Source organism: Cyanistes caeruleus, chromosome 1 (genome assembly GCF_971803275.1).
Source record: "Cyanistes caeruleus chromosome 1, bCyaCae1.hap1.1, whole genome shotgun sequence".
Lineage (NCBI taxonomy): Eukaryota > Metazoa > Chordata > Aves > Passeriformes > Paridae > Cyanistes > Cyanistes caeruleus.
This window is the reverse complement of record NC_141701.1, coordinates 105382327-105403395: the sequence shown is the minus strand read 5'-3', so window position 1 is coordinate 105403395 and position 21069 is coordinate 105382327. Positions and strand designations below refer to the sequence as shown.

General features: G+C 39.4%; 1 protein-coding gene across 8 annotated transcripts in view; it reads right to left on the bottom strand.

The window, feature by feature from the left end:
• The window catches only part of ELMO1 (engulfment and cell motility 1), a 302865-nt gene that overhangs the window by 206898 nt on the left and 74898 nt on the right, over nt 1-21069 (bottom strand). For all 8 annotated transcript variants that reach the window (XM_086847363.1, XM_086847353.1, XM_086847346.1 and 5 more), the window contains 2 exons: nt 18501-18551; nt 9156-9325 (listed from right to left, as the gene is read on the bottom strand). In XM_086847363.1, the coding sequence (XP_086703489.1) occupies nt 9156-9325; nt 18501-18551 (221 nt within the window). The remainder of the gene's footprint in view (nt 1-9155; nt 9326-18500; nt 18552-21069) is intronic.

Sequence of the window (21069 nt, the reverse complement as noted above, 5' to 3'; positions counted from 1 at the left end):
AGCATTTACAGATCTCTTATCCATCCTGGGTTAGTCAGCAAGCAGTTAACTTGAGGTCAAAAAGTGTGCAAAGTAAAAGAAAATATAAACTTAAAATAATGCACAGCAATAACTGAATTATATGACTTTTCTGGTGTAGCAATACAAAGACAAATTTTTTACTTCAGAGGAAAGATAGCCATTGTGTTAAATCAAACAATTTCCACTGATTTTTGTTGCTTTGGTGTGACTAAAGCAGCAATCAATCTAGGAAGTCAAATGGTGCAGCAACACATGATTATAGATTGACTTTTACCACTGAAGATGTGGATGAAGGCTGTTCTTTAAAGCAACACATGCTATTTTCATCCATCATTGAACCAGAACATAATAGAGCAGGAACTGGAATGAGCAGGAGCTCCTCTCATATTTACCCACAGACCACACAAAAGTCACCAAGGAGGAGCCAAGCTGATTCTTCCAGCAAGTCAGCCTGGAAATGAACTAAGTACAGTCTGCCACCTCCATCAGTTTTCCCCTTTCTATATATACATTACTGTTGTTTTTTTCCAGAGGGCTGACTCTGTGGTAGCAACCAAACAGCTCTGTAGAGCCCTTCTTGGTGAATTACCAAGGTTGGGCCAAAAATGCTGAAAGCCTTGCTGGTCTAGACACTGTAATTAGCTCAAATCTTATATTTTATATCTATATATATATCTATATCTATATATATACCTATATATATGTTATATATATTTTATATTCATATATTTCATCCATTTTATATATATATATTATATAGATATAGATATAGATATAGATATAGATAGATAGATAGATAGATAGATAGATAGAAAGATAGTTAGATAGATTTTTTTTATTTTTTTAAGAAAACATCCCTCAATTGCACTTGCACAGATAGGAACAAAACCATGGCCAAAAAGCAAATGTTATAAGGGCAAATTAAATAGCAATTGTGAAAGGCTGGGATTCTATAGTGGTGAAAGACAAAACCAGCAAGTTTTACAGGGGCAGGAATCTTAAAATAGATGCCAACATAACACAAAATAACATGAATGAAAAGTTACCAGGTTAGACATTTTTCTACCATAATATGTTCCCTGTCTGGCCTCAAAGGAACTTTGTAACTTTGTGATATACTTCCAAAATGAATCTCAAGAAGCAGCAGTGAGTTCTCCTTTACGTTCTCAAGCACACAGATTTACTACTTGCTCAAATACTGCAGGTTGCACCTTGAGCAGTTTCCAACAGAGACCAACTTAGCAGGGACCGGACTAGATGAACTCCTATCTGCTCATGTGCCTAAAATGGTAAAGATACCCCAAACCTACACCCCAGCTGGAGTAACCCACAGTGCACAGGAAGCATTTATCTGAACTGGGGTAAAAAACTAAAATGTCCCATTGTGGAAGCCAGTGTGGAGCCACTGCAGCTAATGATATCAAGACTTAAAGCAGTCACACCACTTCAGCACAATAATTGTTTCTGAGCCTGCACTGTTTGAACATGAGCAGAATTGTGTAAGAGTACCACTGAGGATAAAAGCTTTTCATGCATTGTGACCCCAAAGAGGGTCACTGTTAACAAAAGTGGAAGATGTCCACAAAAACTTCCTCCTCTACAGAAGCACTGATGGGATGATGGATGAATGACCTGCCAGCCACTTTAAAGCATCATTATCATTATTGCTTTTCAGGCAAACCCAAAGATAATGCATATTCTATATAACAGGCAGTGTTTAGGAATAAGATAAGAAAAATCCAAGAGTATAAATTTCTGGCTTCTGTCTGTAACAGGTGTGGCTATCACAAGAATATGAATTCTGGGAAATGTTTTTACCTGGAATAATCTACAAAATTACTATTAAGTTACACGGCAGCCCTCAGGCTCCTCACAGCCACCACAGCATTCCACAGCTATACACAGTCCAATAGACAAAAACATCCTGGAAAGTTGCAGAAGTGGAGATTTTAAGCTCTTCCCCTTATTTTCCTTGGTTTTTCAGATACTACAGTTTTCTTTGGAGTTAACAAAAAATAAAAAATTTGTTCTGCCCACCTTCGTACTCTGGAGAATATTTGGAAATATATATATCCACTGCTGGAGTTACTCTTCCTAAAACATTTTACAAAAGAGGTTGCCAAACAGAACCCAGTAAAACTGTCTCCTCTCCTCATCCCTGTTCCTGTCAACAGGGTGTTGATATCATCATTTAAAAGGGGTCATTTAAATGCTAATATTCTCAAACACAAAGTAAGGCAAAGTAAAAAAAACCTGACCCTGGAAAAATTGTGTTTAGGATGGGGGGGACCAGCACCTGTCCCTCTCTTCCCTCCAAAAGGTGATCTTTGACAATTCCACCTTCAGATGACCTTGAGATTCACTCAGTCAGTTAAAGCACGGTGTTAGTAACACCGAGGCTGTGGGTTCCATCCCTGTAGGGGCCATTCACTCAAGAGTTGGACTCGGTGATCCTTCTGGGTCCCTTCCAAGTGAGACGATTTTATCTAAAGCCTACAGTGTGTGCTTTTTGCATATGTAAAAGATGTAAGGAAAATTGTACTTGTGTGTGGTGAGAGGGAGGGTGTAATCCAAGCCTGAAGACTGATGGGGAAACAAACCCAAAATAGAGCAAGCAGGAGGGAAGTAAACCAACAAAAAAAGCCACTCCAGAAAAAAAAAAAATCTACTCCACCTTCTTTCTTTATGGAAACTGCACTGAAAGATGGAGCTGCAGCCTTTTTTAATTCTCCTGCCATTACCATCTCCACAGTGGTATAGTAGGATTACCTGATTTTATGTACTCTTTTGGATTTCTGCCTCATAGACAATAGTCACCCTCTCCCGACATTACAGAAGCACTAAAAAATGAAGATTGTGTAAAACCCCTGTTGGAAAAGAATTGATTTTGGCAGCAATGTCAGATTAAGTAATCTATGCTTCCAGGTGAAGCTTCACAGGAATAGTTGAGCCTGTTTAAAACCCTGTGTTGTCAAAAATACAAATTAATTTCCTCCCTCCATTGGCTGGCTGAGTTTCTGACAGTTTAGCAAATTGAATTGCATCATGGAGGAGTCAAATAAGCTTTGGAGCTGAACAAGAGAGGGAGCAGGTACTACACAGCCAGTAGCCAGGAAGGGTGAAAAAGGACTACTTTATATAGTGGCCAAAACCAACTAGCTTGGTATTGTTCCTATCTTCTGATAATTCATTTTCCATTTATCTAGTGAGTTGTGCTTGCACAACAGTTTTCTGGGTCGATGCTGTGAGCTCAATGAGGGAACTAAACTGGGTTAAGGAATATTGTATTAAAAGTAGCCTCTACTGTCACTTTTCATAACCTACACCAGTTTTCCAGTCCAGCATGGTAGAAACAGTACTGGTATAATTCCGCAGATGAAGCAGGACAGGAACAAGTTAATGTGAGCAGGGGCAGCTTAAAAGTTTTGACAGCACTGCTGAAATACTCATCAGACTAGGATGGAAAAAACCACCAGCAGGTATTTGAGCAACTGTCCCAAAAATTGTGCTAAAGTCGGAATAACTCCAAATCTATCTGTCTTCAGTTTTCCACCGGGCTGGTATAAAGTATTATCTCTGTAAGAGAAGCCAAGAGCTAAAATTTCACTGAACAATGCAACTTGTCCTTAAAGCAAGCACAATTGATCTCTCAGAGACTTCCAGCTGTACAGCAGCCAGCTCTGCAACTGCATGTGCTCAATAGAAGGCTCCTCTTAGTCAAGATACAACACCCATACAAATATACATTTATTTAGAAGCTTACATGCACTTGATCTAGTTGCATTTATCATTTCCAATAGGAAGATGGCAAAATTTAACAACTATTATAATTAAAAGCAAGGTGGTTTTTTTCCTCCAATCTGCATAATAAGCAATTGCAGCTCTTATAATTAAAACCAGGCTACCTGCTACCTTGTCCTAGCAGCATCAACTAGCATGTTCCTGTGTTCCATACATGGCTGTATGACAATCAAGCTGCTCAGCACAGCCTCCTTGATGAAGCAGATGTCTGAAGATCAATCTTCTCAACAGCAGCAGAAACAATTCTGTTCTCGTTACTGTCAAGACAGCTAGGCTTAGCATAATCTCTTTTTTTTTTTTTTTTTGGCAGAAACTGTGTGTTATTTCAGCCAAATGACAAGTCATAGAGATCAGAACAATGCCAATTAAAAAAATGCTGAAAATTGTTCATAGACCTTCCTCCTTTCCCTCCCAGTCATGAGATCACCCTTATTATTATTACTAGTAATAAAAAAAATATAGATTCCTTTTATCAACTCTTTGGTCTTTCAATATTTACAGTGTGTGAATTATGTTTTCCTTTTCCATTATGAGGGATTTTTTTCCATCTAAGGAAGGCTGAGAGTCTGTTCCAGTGGCACAACTATTCTGATACATCAAAAAAGAAACCCCATGACTTTTAACAGTCCTTTGCTACATCAGAAGGACTATCTGTACAGACATGGTTTTCTGGAACACTGGTTCTAGGCTCGACTGTGGAACACAGCTCTGAGTGAGAGAACTGTGTTATCACACTTGTGGTAGCAAGAAGACATGATTCCTTCTTCCACCTTGGTTCCTGCACATATTTTTTATCAGTCATCAGGATATCTAAGACTCAGCTCACTTTCTGCCCCATTTAAGGGTGCTGCACTCTGAGGGGGGAGCAGAAGCAGCACACCCTTACACTTCCCCTTTAGACAGTCTGTACACCCAAGCAGATGGACTGCACAGTCAGCTCCTCTTAGCTAGGCATGGACTTGCTTCTGAAAAAAAAGTTTAGCATTAGGAGTTCTGTGGAAATCACTTTCTGAAAGTCTCAGAAAAGAAAACTCTATATGCACACATCCACCCCACTCTTTGGTAATGCAAAAATGCACAGTCTGAGGAATGATTGGACGTAATGGATAATTATAGAATGGAATCAGAATTTCCTTGTACTTTATGACTTGTCTTGCAGTCTTTTCTATAATTTATAAGTCACCCAAACCATAAAAACAAACATAAAACTACTTTTTTCCCCTTTTTCATTTAATAAGACTGGTAGCAATGCTGTGGAAGGAAGAATGCCCCTGAAGGAAAAACAAGATAAGCCATCTCAATCAACAAGATCAAGATACATGTGGACAGTTTGTGAGACGTTGCATCTCTGCTGATATAAATATATTCATATTGACAAGATGCACTCTCAGCTTCACTAGGGCCCATGCACCCTACCACCAAGCCCTATAACTTTGTGCTTGCACACACCATGCCCACAGTTCTCTATCCTCTAATGCATTTCTTCAATATTCAGCAATATAAAATATGGAAAACTAACTAGGAAACACTGTTATTTCTTGTCAGCTTTTTATATTACCACTCGTTCTCATCACCTGAGAAATGAAACAGAAGTAACTAGAAACCCAGGGATTTACATTCTCTTACTCTGGTCACTGTACTTTAATAGTCATCAGCTGCACTGAAATAATGACTAAGTAGCACAATAAACAAAGCCAACTATAAATAAAACATAGGCCTCTTCCTCAGTGAAAGTTATATAGAAAGATGCAGTCTTGTTTTCCAGACGCTAACCAGTAAAACTTAATTACACACTCAAATTATAACTTAAGAGCTGCCTCTAACACGAAACCCATGTGCAAAGAAAACCTCAGAGCAACTTTGCACTGAGCACGATGGCACTTCTAATGAGCACTGCCTGGCCCTTTGGGGAAAATAGAGAATAAAGCTTGAATTAACAAAATTCATGGATTTCTAGCTCAGCTGCAGCACACCGTGAACAGAGGCACCACTCAGCCTGGGCTTACAGATGCAGGGCTGTTCCCAGCTGCATCAACCCAGGGGCAGCTGGCACAGCACACACAGGGGATCCCTGCAGAACACCAGCAGCCACCCCATAGGGAATGTCCCATGCCTGCTCAGTGACACACCTAGGCCAATGTAATGGTCTGCTGCCACAAAAAAAACGGTCTTTTCTGCCATGTCCACTCACGACCAGTTCCTCTCTTGTTTCTTCAAGTCCCTAACTGAAAAGAAAACTAATTTCAGAGAGGTTGTTTTCTAACATAACATGTACTTTGCCATAAGTTAACAGGCTGGATCAGCTTTGTGAAGGACACAGACACTGGAACCCACTCCTGGAAAAAAAAAAAAGCAAGACTGGGCTGAAGAACAGGGGTTAACACAAGAAATGGAAAAAGAAGGCAGGGAGCTGGGTCATCTCTCAGCACACCAAGGCATTAGGTTTGTCTCAGCTGTATGGGTAGCTCATTGCCTCATTCCAACAAGGCTGGCTGTACAGGAGTAGCACCAAATTGGCTAAGATAACTCCACAGTGAAGACATACTTTAAATGCATCTTTATAAAATACATTGTCTTCTAAAACTGGGCTATGAAAAAAGTTTCTGCCACACTCAGAAATTTCTGGCTCCTCATTTCTCCTCTAATACCTGCCCCCTGCCCTTTATAATGCTAGTGTAATTGTGTAGGTTCACCTATGGGAGCAGAGAAAAGCTTTATGTTCTGAAGCATTTTGGTGACCTTGTCAGCCACACAGCCCACAAGGCCACCTTGCTGAGGGTGCTGAGCCAAGGTTGGGAGCAATGGCAAGGAGGCCTTCAATTTGATTTATCTGTCCAGTGAGCATCTTATGTGGGACCTCTTATTAACAATAGTGCAGAGTCTAAGCTAAAACAAGAACAGACCTTAAGAAGACAACTGAGTGACTCCAGCTGCCTTTCTTTGACAGCCTAGGGCACTGAATTAAAAAAAAGTTTCTTTTCTTTCTTTTGAGGAGGCAGTTTGTCTTTTTGTTTAGTGTGCTGACACAGCAGCGAGTGACAGACCCTGATGTGAGGGAACAGAGTCAGTACCTTGAAGTGAGATGAGAAAGGAAAGCAGAAGCACTGTGGCAGGCTTAGGCTGCTGTGCCTGTGTGTGTTTGCTCCTTTCATCAAATCTCAAGTCCTGTTAAATATGCACTCATCAGCCAGTGATGCACAGTATAAAAGCAGAAGGGAATGTACAGCACAGCACAGATGTCCTTGCTTTACTACTCCCTTTTCAAAACCAGACTTGGAAAAACCTGACCTGCTGACACCCTCAGGAGCTGCAGAATGTCTAGGCTGCTGAACATGAAAGACTGCAGTGAGTACCAAGAGCTCATCAACACGTGAAGCTTCTGGAAACTCTTAAAGTCTGAGTCTTTGTCCAATGCCCAAACTCAAGAGTATTTCTCCCCACAGACAGAAACACTGATAAATACATTAGGCAGGTAGATCAATCAATGCATTTTTAATGACACATTGCATCATCTAAAAAGAAAAACTTTAAATCCCTCAAAATGCAGCCACTTACAAAAAAAACAAAATAATTTAAAAAATAATAAAAAAAAAAAAGCCAGTAAACTCTGCTCATATGTCCAGTTTACAAGCCTGCTGTGTGGTTTGAAAACTTATACCTTCGGTCAGGATTTATTACAGGGTATAATTTGCTAGGCAGTTCTTTCAACAGTGGTATTGCCTTTAGTAATTTCCCTCCCAGATAGTTATTTTTAATCCAGACCTGTCTGCTACAGCTTGGCTCATCCAACAGCTAGAAAACAGCAGTACAAACACATCTGAAGGGTGAAGAGGGCATTTGCTATAGTCTTAATGCAGTTAAAAGAAAAGGTCATAAAAATGTGAATTTTCCCTGTCTGTTTCAAAGGAAAATGAAATGCTTTAGTTTAAATACCTTCTGCAGTGGAGTAAGTTAAACCATTAAACCTAAATAACGTCACAGGAAAATAAACCACAAGGGCTGTGACTCTTAATTTTCCTGTGTTCTGATCTTCACAGGCATATGAGCCTGCCCATTTGGAATAATTTTCATTAGTACAGCAACTGCTTACATGTGTTTATATCAACTTAAACTTGTCTTTGCTTTTAAACTTAATTTGAACCACAAACAACAAATGCCACATGAATAAAAGACAAGTTGACAAATTTGGTAACTAGAAGCATTTCTTTTTTCAAAGTGGCATAATAGGTGATGTGTGCCACAGATTGCATCACTGCAAAGAATAAGGCTATAGCCCCAAAATGCTGAAGATTAAACCATGAGCTTTTGGAAACTGAGTATGTAGCTGTAGTTAGACAATAAGGATTCTGAGTCCCATAATCCATTAACCCCACAATGGGCAGGGATCACGGAGAGACTGTTTTTACACTGCCCAATCTATAGACTACTGGATTCTAGAAAGTAGTCAATTTTCTTTGGAAAATGCACAGTATATCTTGTACAAGACCATTTGTCTTCCATTTCAAAGACCACTTAATACTTTTGCTTTTCTTTTTTTAGTTTTCCTAGCACTAGTTCTTTGAATCCAAGGGACCATGAGCACATTTGTGAGGGGATTTGAACTAATTTAGGTTTTCTTTCTCTCAGGAGATGGGGTGACTTCTTCCTGTGTAGTAAAGCTTGACACTGAGTGCAAATGTCTCACTTGAAATCAAATGCTTACTGCTAGAGAATAATTTAATAGTGCAACAATCCAGTTGCTACTTTTCTGCTGCACCCTCCACATAAAGCTGATGGACACTTTCTCAGGACTTTGGTCCTGAATTTCACCAATGATGAAATTTGGTAAGGTGCTCTGGTAAAGAATGAGTGTATTTTTAGAGGTCAGCTTTCAATTTCATGTCAAAAAAACCCCCAACTGGTATTAGAAAAACCCCATTCAGAATCAAAACAATAAAAAATGGAAATAAAGCAAAGCATTTTTTACGTTTGGGTTTTACCACACACATTCTCAGTAACGTGACAATTAAAACATAGTTTTTAGGTGATATAACTTAAATATCAGCCTTTAAATATACTTTCAATGGCTTCTTGACATTCCAATGAATAGACAAAAGAAACTAAGACCCCAGTCTCTCCAAACTTTATGGCACAGGTGGTACTTATGACTTCCTTTTGCTCATCCCCAGTCCTGACCAGCCCATTGTTAGGGGAAATTGAGAAAACGGTATCTTATTGATAATTAATATACTATCCTAGCAGCCTAGACGTCTTGAGATATTTAATTTCTCAACTCAGAGAGCATGAAATCACCCCACACAGAAGGAATGCCAGAGTTTAAGCAGCATACTTACTCTGTGCCACTTTCAACCATTTGCGTTAGGAGGGAAATGCCATCCAGGTTTATAAATTCTTGGGCAAACGTAACATCCCGTGAGTAGTTGGCTAAGTCTTTCAGTGCTTCTAACTTTGCATCCATACTAGAAGACTGGATCCTCTCATGGAGCTGCTGTGCATTTTGAGCCTAAGAGAGAAACAAAACACACTAAACAAAAGCAATCAAACAGCTTTCGTTACCATAAAAATCATGAGTAAAATGTCAGTATAAGCAGGAACAATGGCCATGTTTAATAGTAATGATATTTAATTTCCATGCTCAGAAAAGATTAGGTAGCTCAAACACAAATTACTTTTGTGAAAGTATATTACTCATGTATCACTCCATTATTACCTATAATGATTTGGACTCTTGCAGAATCATTAGCTGAGCAATGGATAGATGTCCCATTGTCCCAAGCAAAATGTAAGCCTTATAGAAGACAGCCTTTGGCTTGAAGATCTTATGTGTCACATCAGTAAAGGAGAAATGAAAATAAAACAAACTGCATCAGACAATCTCAGTAAAATAATAGTGGCACTTCTTTTCCTGTCAATGCTTATTCAGGTTACACACTTCTCATCACCTTTAGCAACAAAGACCACATACCATCCTAACCATGTTACATCAAGAGGGACCAGCTTCAGACCTTCTGGTCCTTCCTCCCCATCTTCTTTTGTTCACAGTCAGCTCAAACACTCACATACCCTCATAACAAGGAGTGTAGATTAATTACTCCCCACACAATACTATGATATTATCTATCATACATCTTTTTGCATGTTCAATATCCTCATGTTATGCTATTCTGGCCATTAATGTTTCAAATAGAGGATGAGTCAGTGAAATTCAAAATGGACACTGATGATAAAAAGCTAAAGAAATACTTAAATAATGCATATTAAATTGCTTCTCTCTTTAGCCATACAAATACTTTAAAATACATCTCACGTTTTCAATTTGATGCTTTCACTTACCTGAACAGAATACCCAAAAGGCTTCAGTTCATAGCTAGCTAGGTGATAATTTTTCTTAGAAAAATAATCCTCCTCCCTACATATAGAGATATTTGCAAAATTATGTTTCCTAAAATTCATTTCTTACCTGCACCCAAGGAAAGGTGAATGAGAGGCTATGTGCCATTAGGGAAACAAATTAAATGTAAATTCTATTGAGAGTTATTTTCTCTGAGATGCTTATTCCTTCTCAGCTGGAGAAGAAATAGAGAAGAAAGGGCTCTGCTGACAGACAATTCCTTTTCTGTTCAAGTAATGAAAGTACTCTTCACAGAGATGGTCATCTCTAAAGATCAAGATTCTGAGAAAGCAGTCATTTTTAGTGTAAGTGAACATTTAAACAAGAAGCCCAGAAAAATAACCAGCACAGTGTTGTTACAGATACAGCTGCCTAGCTACATAAAAACTTTGATTGCTTCAGAAACATGAATAAATTAAATGTCCCAATCTCCTCCAATATCAGCAAGGTTTGTTACTTCTTGTTTTTATGGTGGTGGTGGTAAATGCATGGTCTCCAGTCAGCATTTGAGAGAACAAATGCAGTAAGGAGAGTGTATGTGGGAGAAATGCCTTCTAGTTAGTGTTGCTGTGGCTAACATAGTATTGAAAATAAATGGAATATCGTTAGTCCTGAGCTCTTTTTATGCTTTAAGTATAGGGTTATACAGCTATAGCAGTTCCATTACCTTTAAAAAGGCATAATTCTGTCATCCAAAAGATCTTTCTCCCACTGAAGGTTACCTACTCTATCAATGTATTTAAGTTGTAATGGGGAAACAATGGTTTATACAGTCTCTCTATAAAGGCAATGGCTGTCCAAATAGAAACTAAAAGACTATTCTCTCTAGCTTAAGCAGGTGATAAGGTAAATAATTTGCTGAAGCCCATGGAAGAAGTAAAAATACATACCACTTACTTTCAACTTCCAGGATAACTACCAAATACTTCCCCCACCCCTTCCTTTCATCAGAGAGGGTGAAAAAAGCTTTGCTAAAGTACTCTTCTATAATCACTATTATTGCCTGAACCAGAAGTTCTACAGACAACTCCTACCTTACCAAAGTATGTCCTTCATGGAGCCATTCCTACCTCTAGAGTCCCCACTACAGCAACCCAGGAAGACTCAGAGACGCAAAATGTCCTCAAAACATCGCTGATTCACTCAATACATGCAATGTCTCAATTCCTGCCCACCTCAGGAAAGAAACGCTCTGGAAAAGTGTTCTTCTTCAATACTGCCATGACAGCTGCATTCTCCAAACTTTGGAAATGATTGCTCAGATTTAACTTTAAACCTATTAAATCTGTGCACATGGCCTTCTCCAACCTGCCATAGTTCTTGAAAGTTACCACCCCCACTATCTGCCTACTGCTCTACTGAACTGGAAGTTCTGCCAGCTTTCCACAGGAACCCAGTCCTCTAAAAGCTCCTGGATTCAGTGAAAATGGAACAAATAGGAAAGGTGAACAAAACAACAGATTCAGACTGACCGAGCAGCTCTCCTGAGCTGCTCTACCAATAAGTCTGAGTGGGAAAGCCTTGGGCAGCAGAGCTGTGGCCAAACAGATGGAGACTGTAATTGCCTGAGTATCACAATAGCAAGCAAGAAAAACATGTGAGCAAAGCCAGAACATCCTCCTCCAAACCCCTTCACAACACACTGCGCTGTGCAAGCAACACTTTGTCTTCATACATATTGACAACATAGTATTTATGGTCAGGTTCACCCTTCCTCTTGAGGAGAGAGTCCTGTCCCCAGCAGAAACACCTGGGGCTGGTGAGCTGCTGCTGTTGGCCAGTCAGACTTCCATTACACCTGTCTCCACACCAAGCATGGAAAGAGCTAACTCTCCCTTTCACCAAACCAGAGAACACTGATGCACAGTAGCAGCTCACCTACACTGCACAACACCAGCATGAGCAGGACCAACTGAGATATGTTAATCCTCTTTCCTCTACAGTGAGAGCTTTGAAACTCACCAGACTAAAGCCAAAATATTATCTTAGATCAGAGAGTGCTTGGAACCCTCTAGAGCAAAAAAGTGCACTACAAAAGTGCTTCAGCCATGTTTTAAGCACATAAAAGAGTGCTTACTAACATCATAGACTTTATCTGATTATGCCAATGTTCTCTCAGCAAAGTTTATACACAGTTCCAGTTTTTTTACATTAAACAAGATTTGCAAGATGCTGCACCCAATAAACCTTGCTCCTTCTACTCTTGGATGAGAAAAGAACAGTCAAATGGCAGAGGAGATCTTGATTAAAGGGATAAACATATATTTGTCTCAGCAAGAGTGCTGGCACATGTCTCACTGGCAGCATGGACAAAAGTCATATTATCTGTTGTCATCCCAAATGCCTGATGTGTGAAAATATTGCCTTGGTTAACACCATGCAGTTCTCAGAAGCCGCCTAATTCTTGTTGCCATAGCACTTGTGCATGCTTATGCAATGTACAGCTCACTTATGACTACATTAGAAAATGAAACCCGGATGAAATATGCTCTGAGTGCTTACCAGGGAGCTATTTTAATGATTTGCAAGCCATCAGTGGATGGACAGAAAGCACAGCTCATTAAAACAATAGCAGAGCTGGCTGCCATGTCTGCATTCTCACTGAAATATCATTCAGGTAAGAGTAAATATAAATATATAAACCTTCACAACTGAGAATCATTAGAGGGAATTAAAAGAAATATGGATGCTCAAGTAAAAGAAAGGCAGAATTAACCACTCTCCTCTTTAGAAAGGAAGGAAGGAAGGAAGAGGGGAAGCTTGTAAAACATGTGCTGTTGAAGTCCCAGCATTTCAAAAGGGTGCCAAGTGGCATAAGCTGCATATCTAGTCTTAAATGCCTTGCTCCAAGGACATCCAGAAAGGTTGCCCTTAGGGAGTAGCAGTGCTTAAAAGGAGCAGCTTGATGAGATTGTCAGCTTAAAGAGAAAACTAATGACCTAAATCCAGGATGTGACTTTCTTAGAGACTCAAATAGCTATCTGGAGGTTAAGAATCCCAAGATCATCCTAACAAGGGATTCTACTGATCAAATTATCATTTCTTTGCCACTGAATACTTTGTGCAAACTTTGGAAGCAACTTATTAATCAGACCTACACAGGGTTTCTGTACGGAATACAAAATACAGAGAGTAAGGACAAGAGGGAGGACACAGATCCAAGTGCAACCACTATCAAACATGAATGTGCTGTGGAAGAGAGTTGGCCATTGATTTAAATTGCTGTTTTTCCAATATGTAATCAGTTGTCTTCTTTATCCTTTACAAAAAGCAAATAAAATAGTATTGTGATCTACTCTGTCGATTTAGTGACATTAGTCAATATTTTGCTAGAAAAAGAGCATATGAAGCATCAGTAACTACCAAATATATCTTTGTCCTTACCAAACAGGTGCACTTCTGTGGTTTAATTTAAATCATTCAGTGTTGAAACACCATGGTGGCTTAAAGTGCTGCCTTTTCCTAGATTGTTATTGCCATTTCACCTATAACTGCATATATGTCAGAGAAAAATGGGGGAGTAGATACACTACGTAATCGTTATTGTACACATATACATTCAACAGACCCACCAAGGCTGATTAGCATCTGATGCCAGGTAAACAATGAGAATCTATTTTAATCAATACATACATTAATGGTTAACAATTTTTGCGTGAACACTGAAGCACAGTTTCTGCATTTAAAGCCCTGTACAGATGTGATACACAGAGAGGGCCTGTGGAATCATTAAGGCGATTAAGGAGGCAGAAACAGGGAAATGGCTACCTCTAGAGTCTTGCACTGAACTGATGACAAAAGTATTACAGATGTGTAACTAAATGTATTACATAAATACGCCTTAAAATAAGTTTATGCAATCACTAGCCACTTCTCAACGCTTTATAAGCACTTTTTTTTCCTCTAACTGCATTTGAAACAATCTCTTCCACTTACTATTCAAAATAGTGCCTTTTGAAACTGAAAACATCAGACTAAACCCTCCTCCATAAAAAGATAAACCCCAACTCTACTTCTCAAATCTACCATGAGCAGATACATATAAAAGGGGCTAACTGATGTCCATGGTCAGTGCTCCTGGTACAAGGTTCATTTAGCAATTCACTATCACACTATAAACATAATCACAATCACAGGCTAAAATTGCAAAAAGTTATGCATTTGCAGAACTTCAAATACATGTTTAAGCAATTGTAGATCAAAAATTATAAACTAGACTCTCAAAATTTTACTTAGAAGATTCAGATGCATAAGCAAAAATAGGTTAAAAACCTCTTTATACTTCCTTGTCTGTTTAGATCACATATAAATAAATAGAAAATGTTCCTCATATCTGTAGAAGCATTCAGGAAAAACACCATGATGACTTTTATTGAACACTTTTATTTACATGACTGCTCACTGTACACATGCTAATGCATCTGCCTACAAACTAATTACAAGTTTGAGAACTCAACTGATCTCTGACCTGGGGATCCAAAAAAAAAAAATCATGACAAAAGCAAATGGTCAGGCCCCACAAGTACCACATCAGAAAAAAAAGCCTTTACCCAGGGTTTAAGGTATATATTTCATAAGCAAGGCATTTTTGTAAGTGCCCAAGAAGCTTCTTCTAATAAGCAGTAAGTGCACAAATAATCAGTTCTCTTTGAAAACCATTCAATTTTTTTAAAAAAACTACACTATTTCCTTCAATTTAATTTCCCCAGTATTTTAGCATCTTTTAAAAATGTTTAGTCATTTGAAAAAGGATTTGCAGTATCTGATTGAAAGGCATCCTGCAGTTTCACACGCTAAAAGGTTGGACTTTGCTTGCTGCATTGCAGGACACAGGTGTCCTTTTGGATCAGCCTCACACTCGGGAGCAATTACAGCTCATTTATACACCTACCCACCATGCACTGGAACATGGCTATCACAAAAGAGACAGTAGCAATACAGCATTTCAATTGTCACATATGTTCAAATACAAAGACACGTTGCATAAGAAACTTTTCACGCGTCCTTTCAGAAATGCAAATGGACAAAGGGGTAAACAGGTCACGGAAAACTGCAAAAAAACACACAATAGCCCAAAGAATTGGTAAGAAAGATGATAGGAGAGGTTAAAATAAATAAGAAAGATGATATAGGAACAAAGATAATATGGAAGAAATTCAATCTGCACTCAAGTTACCTAGGAAACAGAGTGTCTGTGTGGTGAGCGGTTTATAGGGGAAAAAAAATAGCATTGTTTAGAAAAAAACAGTCTTTCAGAGAATCTCACAAACTTAGCAAACAGACCTACGGAAACAAAGAAGCAGTTCAAATTCCCACCAGGCCTAACGACTGGCGTTTGCAAACTTTTAACTCAAAGAAATTTAAAATAGGCACATTGTAAATCTCTCAAGGCAAGCATTTATAATGGATTTAGCAGCACACCATAAGTGCAGTCCTGCCCTTGCAGTATTAACAATGGTTTTCAGATAAAGGTCCCTGTACAGGCACACAAAATAATCTAAAATCAAGATAAAAAAAAGATAAAGCATTTAACATTTATATTCATGGAGTTAGATGTCAAAACCCCATTTTTAAAAAGTCAGCCCAAAAATGCCAGTTTACTATTCTAGATAAAAATACCTTTCTTTCCTCTCCCTTTTAAATCTTTATTAGTACCTAGTCTGGGTACATGAGCAATAAATAATTTGAGGCTAATGACAACAATACTCAAAAAGACTGCATCTCACGCTTTTCACCCAATTTTCTGTGACTTGGGCCATGCAATCCTAAAGGGTACAGACAGCCTATTGACTGTCACGGTTATAAACTGCATAAAAATTAAGGACTAGAAAAGCACTTTAAGTTCATGCAGCCTTCAGAAGTGGTCAACACAACTCCTCTCAACTGTTCACAGAAAAAAGTTTCCTCAAAAGGCTTGTAAAGTTCAGGACATTTTTTTTAGCCCCTACAACAGTCAGGAAGTAGGCAGGTCAGGCCTCTGAAACTACAGGGACACATTCCAGAAACTGCATAATCCAAATATGTCTTCTCTTAATTTCTCACAACCTTTTTCTCCTTTCCTAAATCCTCTACCTTTTCATAAAGCTTTTTTTTTTTTTTAAATATGATTTTGTGTTTGAGGCGGGAAGAGGAAAGATAGTTTCAGCTTTATCCTGTTGTAGGATAGAATAAACGGGGCGGTGTGGGGAATTCAGAATCTTGATGTTTTCACATGATGAGAAAAACATTTCTCACTCAGCACTAACAGCTAGGAAAGCATCTTTACCATTTTGTAGGAGTGCATCATGCAGTCTGCTCTTCACATTATCTCTTACAACTACTGTTGCTCTCATACAGAATTTCAGAGGAAATATGGAAACAGATTGCGTGTTAGCTTTTCAGGGTAAACCACAACCATTGTGTGGGTCACCAGTTTAAAAACCACAGCTTGGAAGCCTTTAATTTATTTATTTTAGGTATTGCTGTGATGACCACTTTGACAGTACCTTAAAAAACAAAAAGACTATTGTAGGGTGAGGACATGCAGAACTTAAATTTTTACGTATTTAAAGAATGCAAATATTTTCTAATCTGACAAAAAACAATCCATTCCTCCTTCTAAGATACCTCTCTGACACTGGGAACAGTTAACACAAAGTTTTAAAACATCAGGAAGGATGAAAAGAAGTGCTGGTTCAGGCATAAATATCACTACTGGAAAATAGAGAGTAGACCAGCCTTCTCTCTTAAAACAGGACAGCTGGGTCACTCATAACTGCGGGCCAGTGCCACAGCGATCCATCATTTGTTAGGTAACAGACAATATCTCAATATCCTTGGGTCTCCTGTCTTGATTAACTGACCCTAAGGCAAATCCCCAAAGACACAGAACAAGCAGATGATAGTCCTGTGCAAAGCCCCACCTTCTTGACCATTGGTAGTAGCAGAAAATGTTGTACATCCAAGATTTGTCTTTTGTGTTTGTGTGTCCCATTTCCAATTGCACAGGTGATGATGAAGCCAGCCAGCCAGCCATCTCCACAGATCAGTAACAGCATAGCCTCCCTTCAGGGAGGTTGCAGGGTGCAACTGGTTGTGGATTTTGAAATGGGAGAATTCCATGACTTGACTTATTCCATGTTGTGGTTACACCAAAATAATGACGTGGGGCATTTGGACTACGTTGGTTCTTGATGAACCACAGATCCTGTTTTTATTTCAAGAGATCCCGAGTCTGGGCAGTACTGCAGTGGATATTAGTCATTAAGAAAGTCCCAGAGGTTAGGAGATGGTGCTGGTGCTGTCTGTTTCTGAGGAATTTCCATCAAATGGGGTTTACTCCCCCAGAAGTGTTTTTTCCATGCACAAAGCTGTTTTGGTTATATATGTCAAGAGACTCTGGAATCACCCTGACAGAACCATGGTCTTAAACTGCTGATTGTTTATTTATTTATTCATTTTTAATGTCTATAAAGCTTTGAATATAATGACCATTGAAAAATATGATGAAGAATAATGGAAACCTCTTGTCTTTGCCCAGCTGGCTGCTGAAAAGTGCTTTCTGTTGAGAAGCTACTGGGTGTCAGAGTTTGGCCATAAGAATGCTTTGAATCTGCAGAGGCTAGAACACCATCATGAAGAGGTAAACCATTTAAATGGCACACTAACTACATTTGTCAGCAAGGAAATGGGATTGCTGCTGCCTTAGACATACATCTTCCAGGATTAATAATGGCTTTCAGCGTGTGGCAGCAGTACTGCTCAACTCAGCGGGAAAACAAGCCATTACAGGGTGACCAGCAACTCTGCTGTGCTTTTTGGGAGCTGGCAAGGAGATGGTGTAGGGAAAAAAATGCCAACAACAAAGAAACCCCAGTAAAATCTCTGCATTACTGTTGCTACTCACTCAACACAAACCCAGAGATCAGGAAAGCTCTGATCTGAGCCACCCAACAGAGCTCTCCATGATTCAAATCCCTGACTTTCCTCTTGGCCTCCTGGTTTTGAGTTCTGAGGCAGAGAAAGAGCAACCTGAGTGAAGCTGCAATGCCAGCAGGGAAGCAGGGATATCTTGTATGTGAAAACTATTCCCAGTGGAAGTGAGGCCCAAAAAACCCACCCAGCTGTGCCAACAGTATCACCAAATGTCACTCAGAGTTATTACTCCTGCCTCCAGAACTCATAACCTTTGCTCCTGGAGGATTGTGGGATACATTGTGGATAAAGTTTAAAAGTACATATTAGTTCACAATTATTTACTAACCGAATTTTCCCTTTGAAGGAAGAGAAGAAAAGAGCACTGACTCACCGGAGATGTTGTTAATCGAAGGATGGCTCCATTTTTTATTTCATTACGATTCTGAAAGAGAAAAATCCAAAGGTTTTACTTAAGACTCACTCACATAAAAAGATGAAACATGCATTGAGCAGAATGTCATGCTGAACCTTCAACAGTGCTTCCCTCTGTGTGCATGCAAAAGCTTCCCCCTTTCAGATGTAAGCTATTTTCCTCGCTGAGGCATATAACATTAGCTTCAACAAATAGGTTGAATTCACATGACACTTAACCAACCTGAACTCTCTCAAGAATGACTTCATGTTTTTCAAAGTTTAGCTTCCACTGGCAACTTCTAAATATTTTTTTTTTTAAATATACTGTCCACAGTGTCTGGCTCTGATACTGTACATACTTGAGGAGTTTGTAAGTTTGCTAAAACCTGTCATTAAGCATCTGCAGGATTTAGAATTCATCCCACTGGCTCTTTATTTTCTATAACAAGAACATGCTGACTTCAACCACTGGAACCTACCCACTGAGCTCTGCCACCACGACTTTGTATTCTCCCTCAAAGTAAAAAAAGCATCACTGTTAGCAGAGTAAAGTTCAAAGTTGCCATCAGTCCTTCTCCTTGCCCAGCTGTCAGAAAGAGAGGGCATTAAAGCTTTTCTTTTGGTTAAGCTCACATAACCGTGGCTTAAGCTATGGTGTACAGTTACAGCATCCTTACAACTATGTGGTCAAAGCCCGTGTGCACCGTCTCCCCCTGTGGTGTGTGTAGGGGAGCTTCCCTTCTTTCAACAACTACTTCCTACTCACCACAGGGTAGGAGAATAAGGTACCTACAGCAATGAACACACTGACAGGTACTGACTTTGTGCAGCACAATGCACAGTCACAGTGCCCGTCATGGTTCAGTAGCTTCTTCATGAGCTGACACCCTAATCTGTCAGAGGAATTGGAGGAATCCCTAGCAGTTTGAGAGAGAAGAGCTAATTTTGTATGAAGACCACGTTGCAGGCTTTCTGCAGACTGGTGTTTAGCCAAGAAAAAATATGAAGGTGTATATCTCTCCTCAGGCAGTTTTTCCCAAATTTATTTCATATTTCTTGTTCTCATTCTGATATAGCTCAAATCCAAAATGCTAAAAACCAGATAAATCTTGCCTGAAACCAGGTCAAGTAGTTCCAAAATAAAACTCCAGTACATTGTCTCATTCTTGGTATCCAAGTCATCTGTGGGATTGGTTCTAGCTACCTCAAAGATCACTCTCCACCCACAAAGACTTCTTCACTCTAACTGAAATAAATGAAGTGCCAGACAACACAGGGGGTACAAGAGATAAGCTTTCTTACAGACTCTTTGCCTACATATGCAGCATATTCTCAACCCTCAGCAGTCTCCTCCTGCCAGAACAGCCTCAGGGAGACCAGCCAGGCTATACTCAAAAGAGGGGCAAAGAAGGGTGAGCAGCTAAATACAGGGTGACTTCCCACAGCACTAACAAAGTGCCAGATTTTCTCCACTTGTAGTGGAACAGCACCAGACCCAGCTACATTTCATCATGTCTAAGGAATCTGTGTGAAGTGGCCATAGTGCATTTGTGTGGTTTAATCTCAATCAGTGCTGAGACAAACTCACTTCACAAACAGTTGTGGTTGCGAAAACTGTTACCACCTCCTGGATTTGTGGAGCTGAATAAAAGTAATTGCTTTGGGACAGACAATTAGCATAGGCTAAATCTACCTCCATCAGCAGCTTAGGCTAAGCTACTGGACCTCAGCTGCATTAGGCCAGAGCATTTGCATGTACACATACACAAGGTTCCATCAGCTTTGCTTGGAAGGCAGCAAATCCCAGCATTTAACAATATGAAAACCAGGAATTCAACTCAAAAATTTAAACAACTTGAACTGTACTCATCACATTCAGGAGTTAAAGTTCACTGACATCTTTATAAAAACATTGGAGCTTTGAAGTAGACTGTTCTTAAACATAAAATACAGCACATACAGAGGCTTATTTTTTTAAGCAGCAAAAATTTAGGCTTAAAGTTTCTCATGTTTCCTGCTGCAATTAACACAAACTACCAAATCAGATGTACAAACGAGTTCGTGGTTTGCGGTTTGTTTGTGAAAAGTTAGGTCACTTCATCTGGGCCACAATACGCATCTCTGCAAACACTCAGCCCACTGCAAACAAGAGGGGCTGGGCATAGCACGAGCATGGTGATCTCCAGAAACTTGAGGAGGAACAGAGAAAACACAGAGGAACACACAGAGTAATTAAAAGCATCACTGGACATTTTCTTTGGAGTCTTTCTGTTTAATCATGAAGATGAATCTGAAACACCAAAGCTTTCAGACTCAACGGTGCAATGCTTGTCAGAATCCACAAAACACAAGCCCATGGACCTTTCATCATGTCTGGCTCAGAGCAAGGTGTGCATGCCTGCCCTATACTATAAATTCAATCATTGTATCACAACAGAGAGAGAGCTCCTCTTCATCTCCTGTTTCAGAAAAAGGCTTAAGGAAAACTGCCCACGCCTTATCTCTGGAAGTATTCAAAGCATAATGTCTCTAGCACAGCAAGCTAG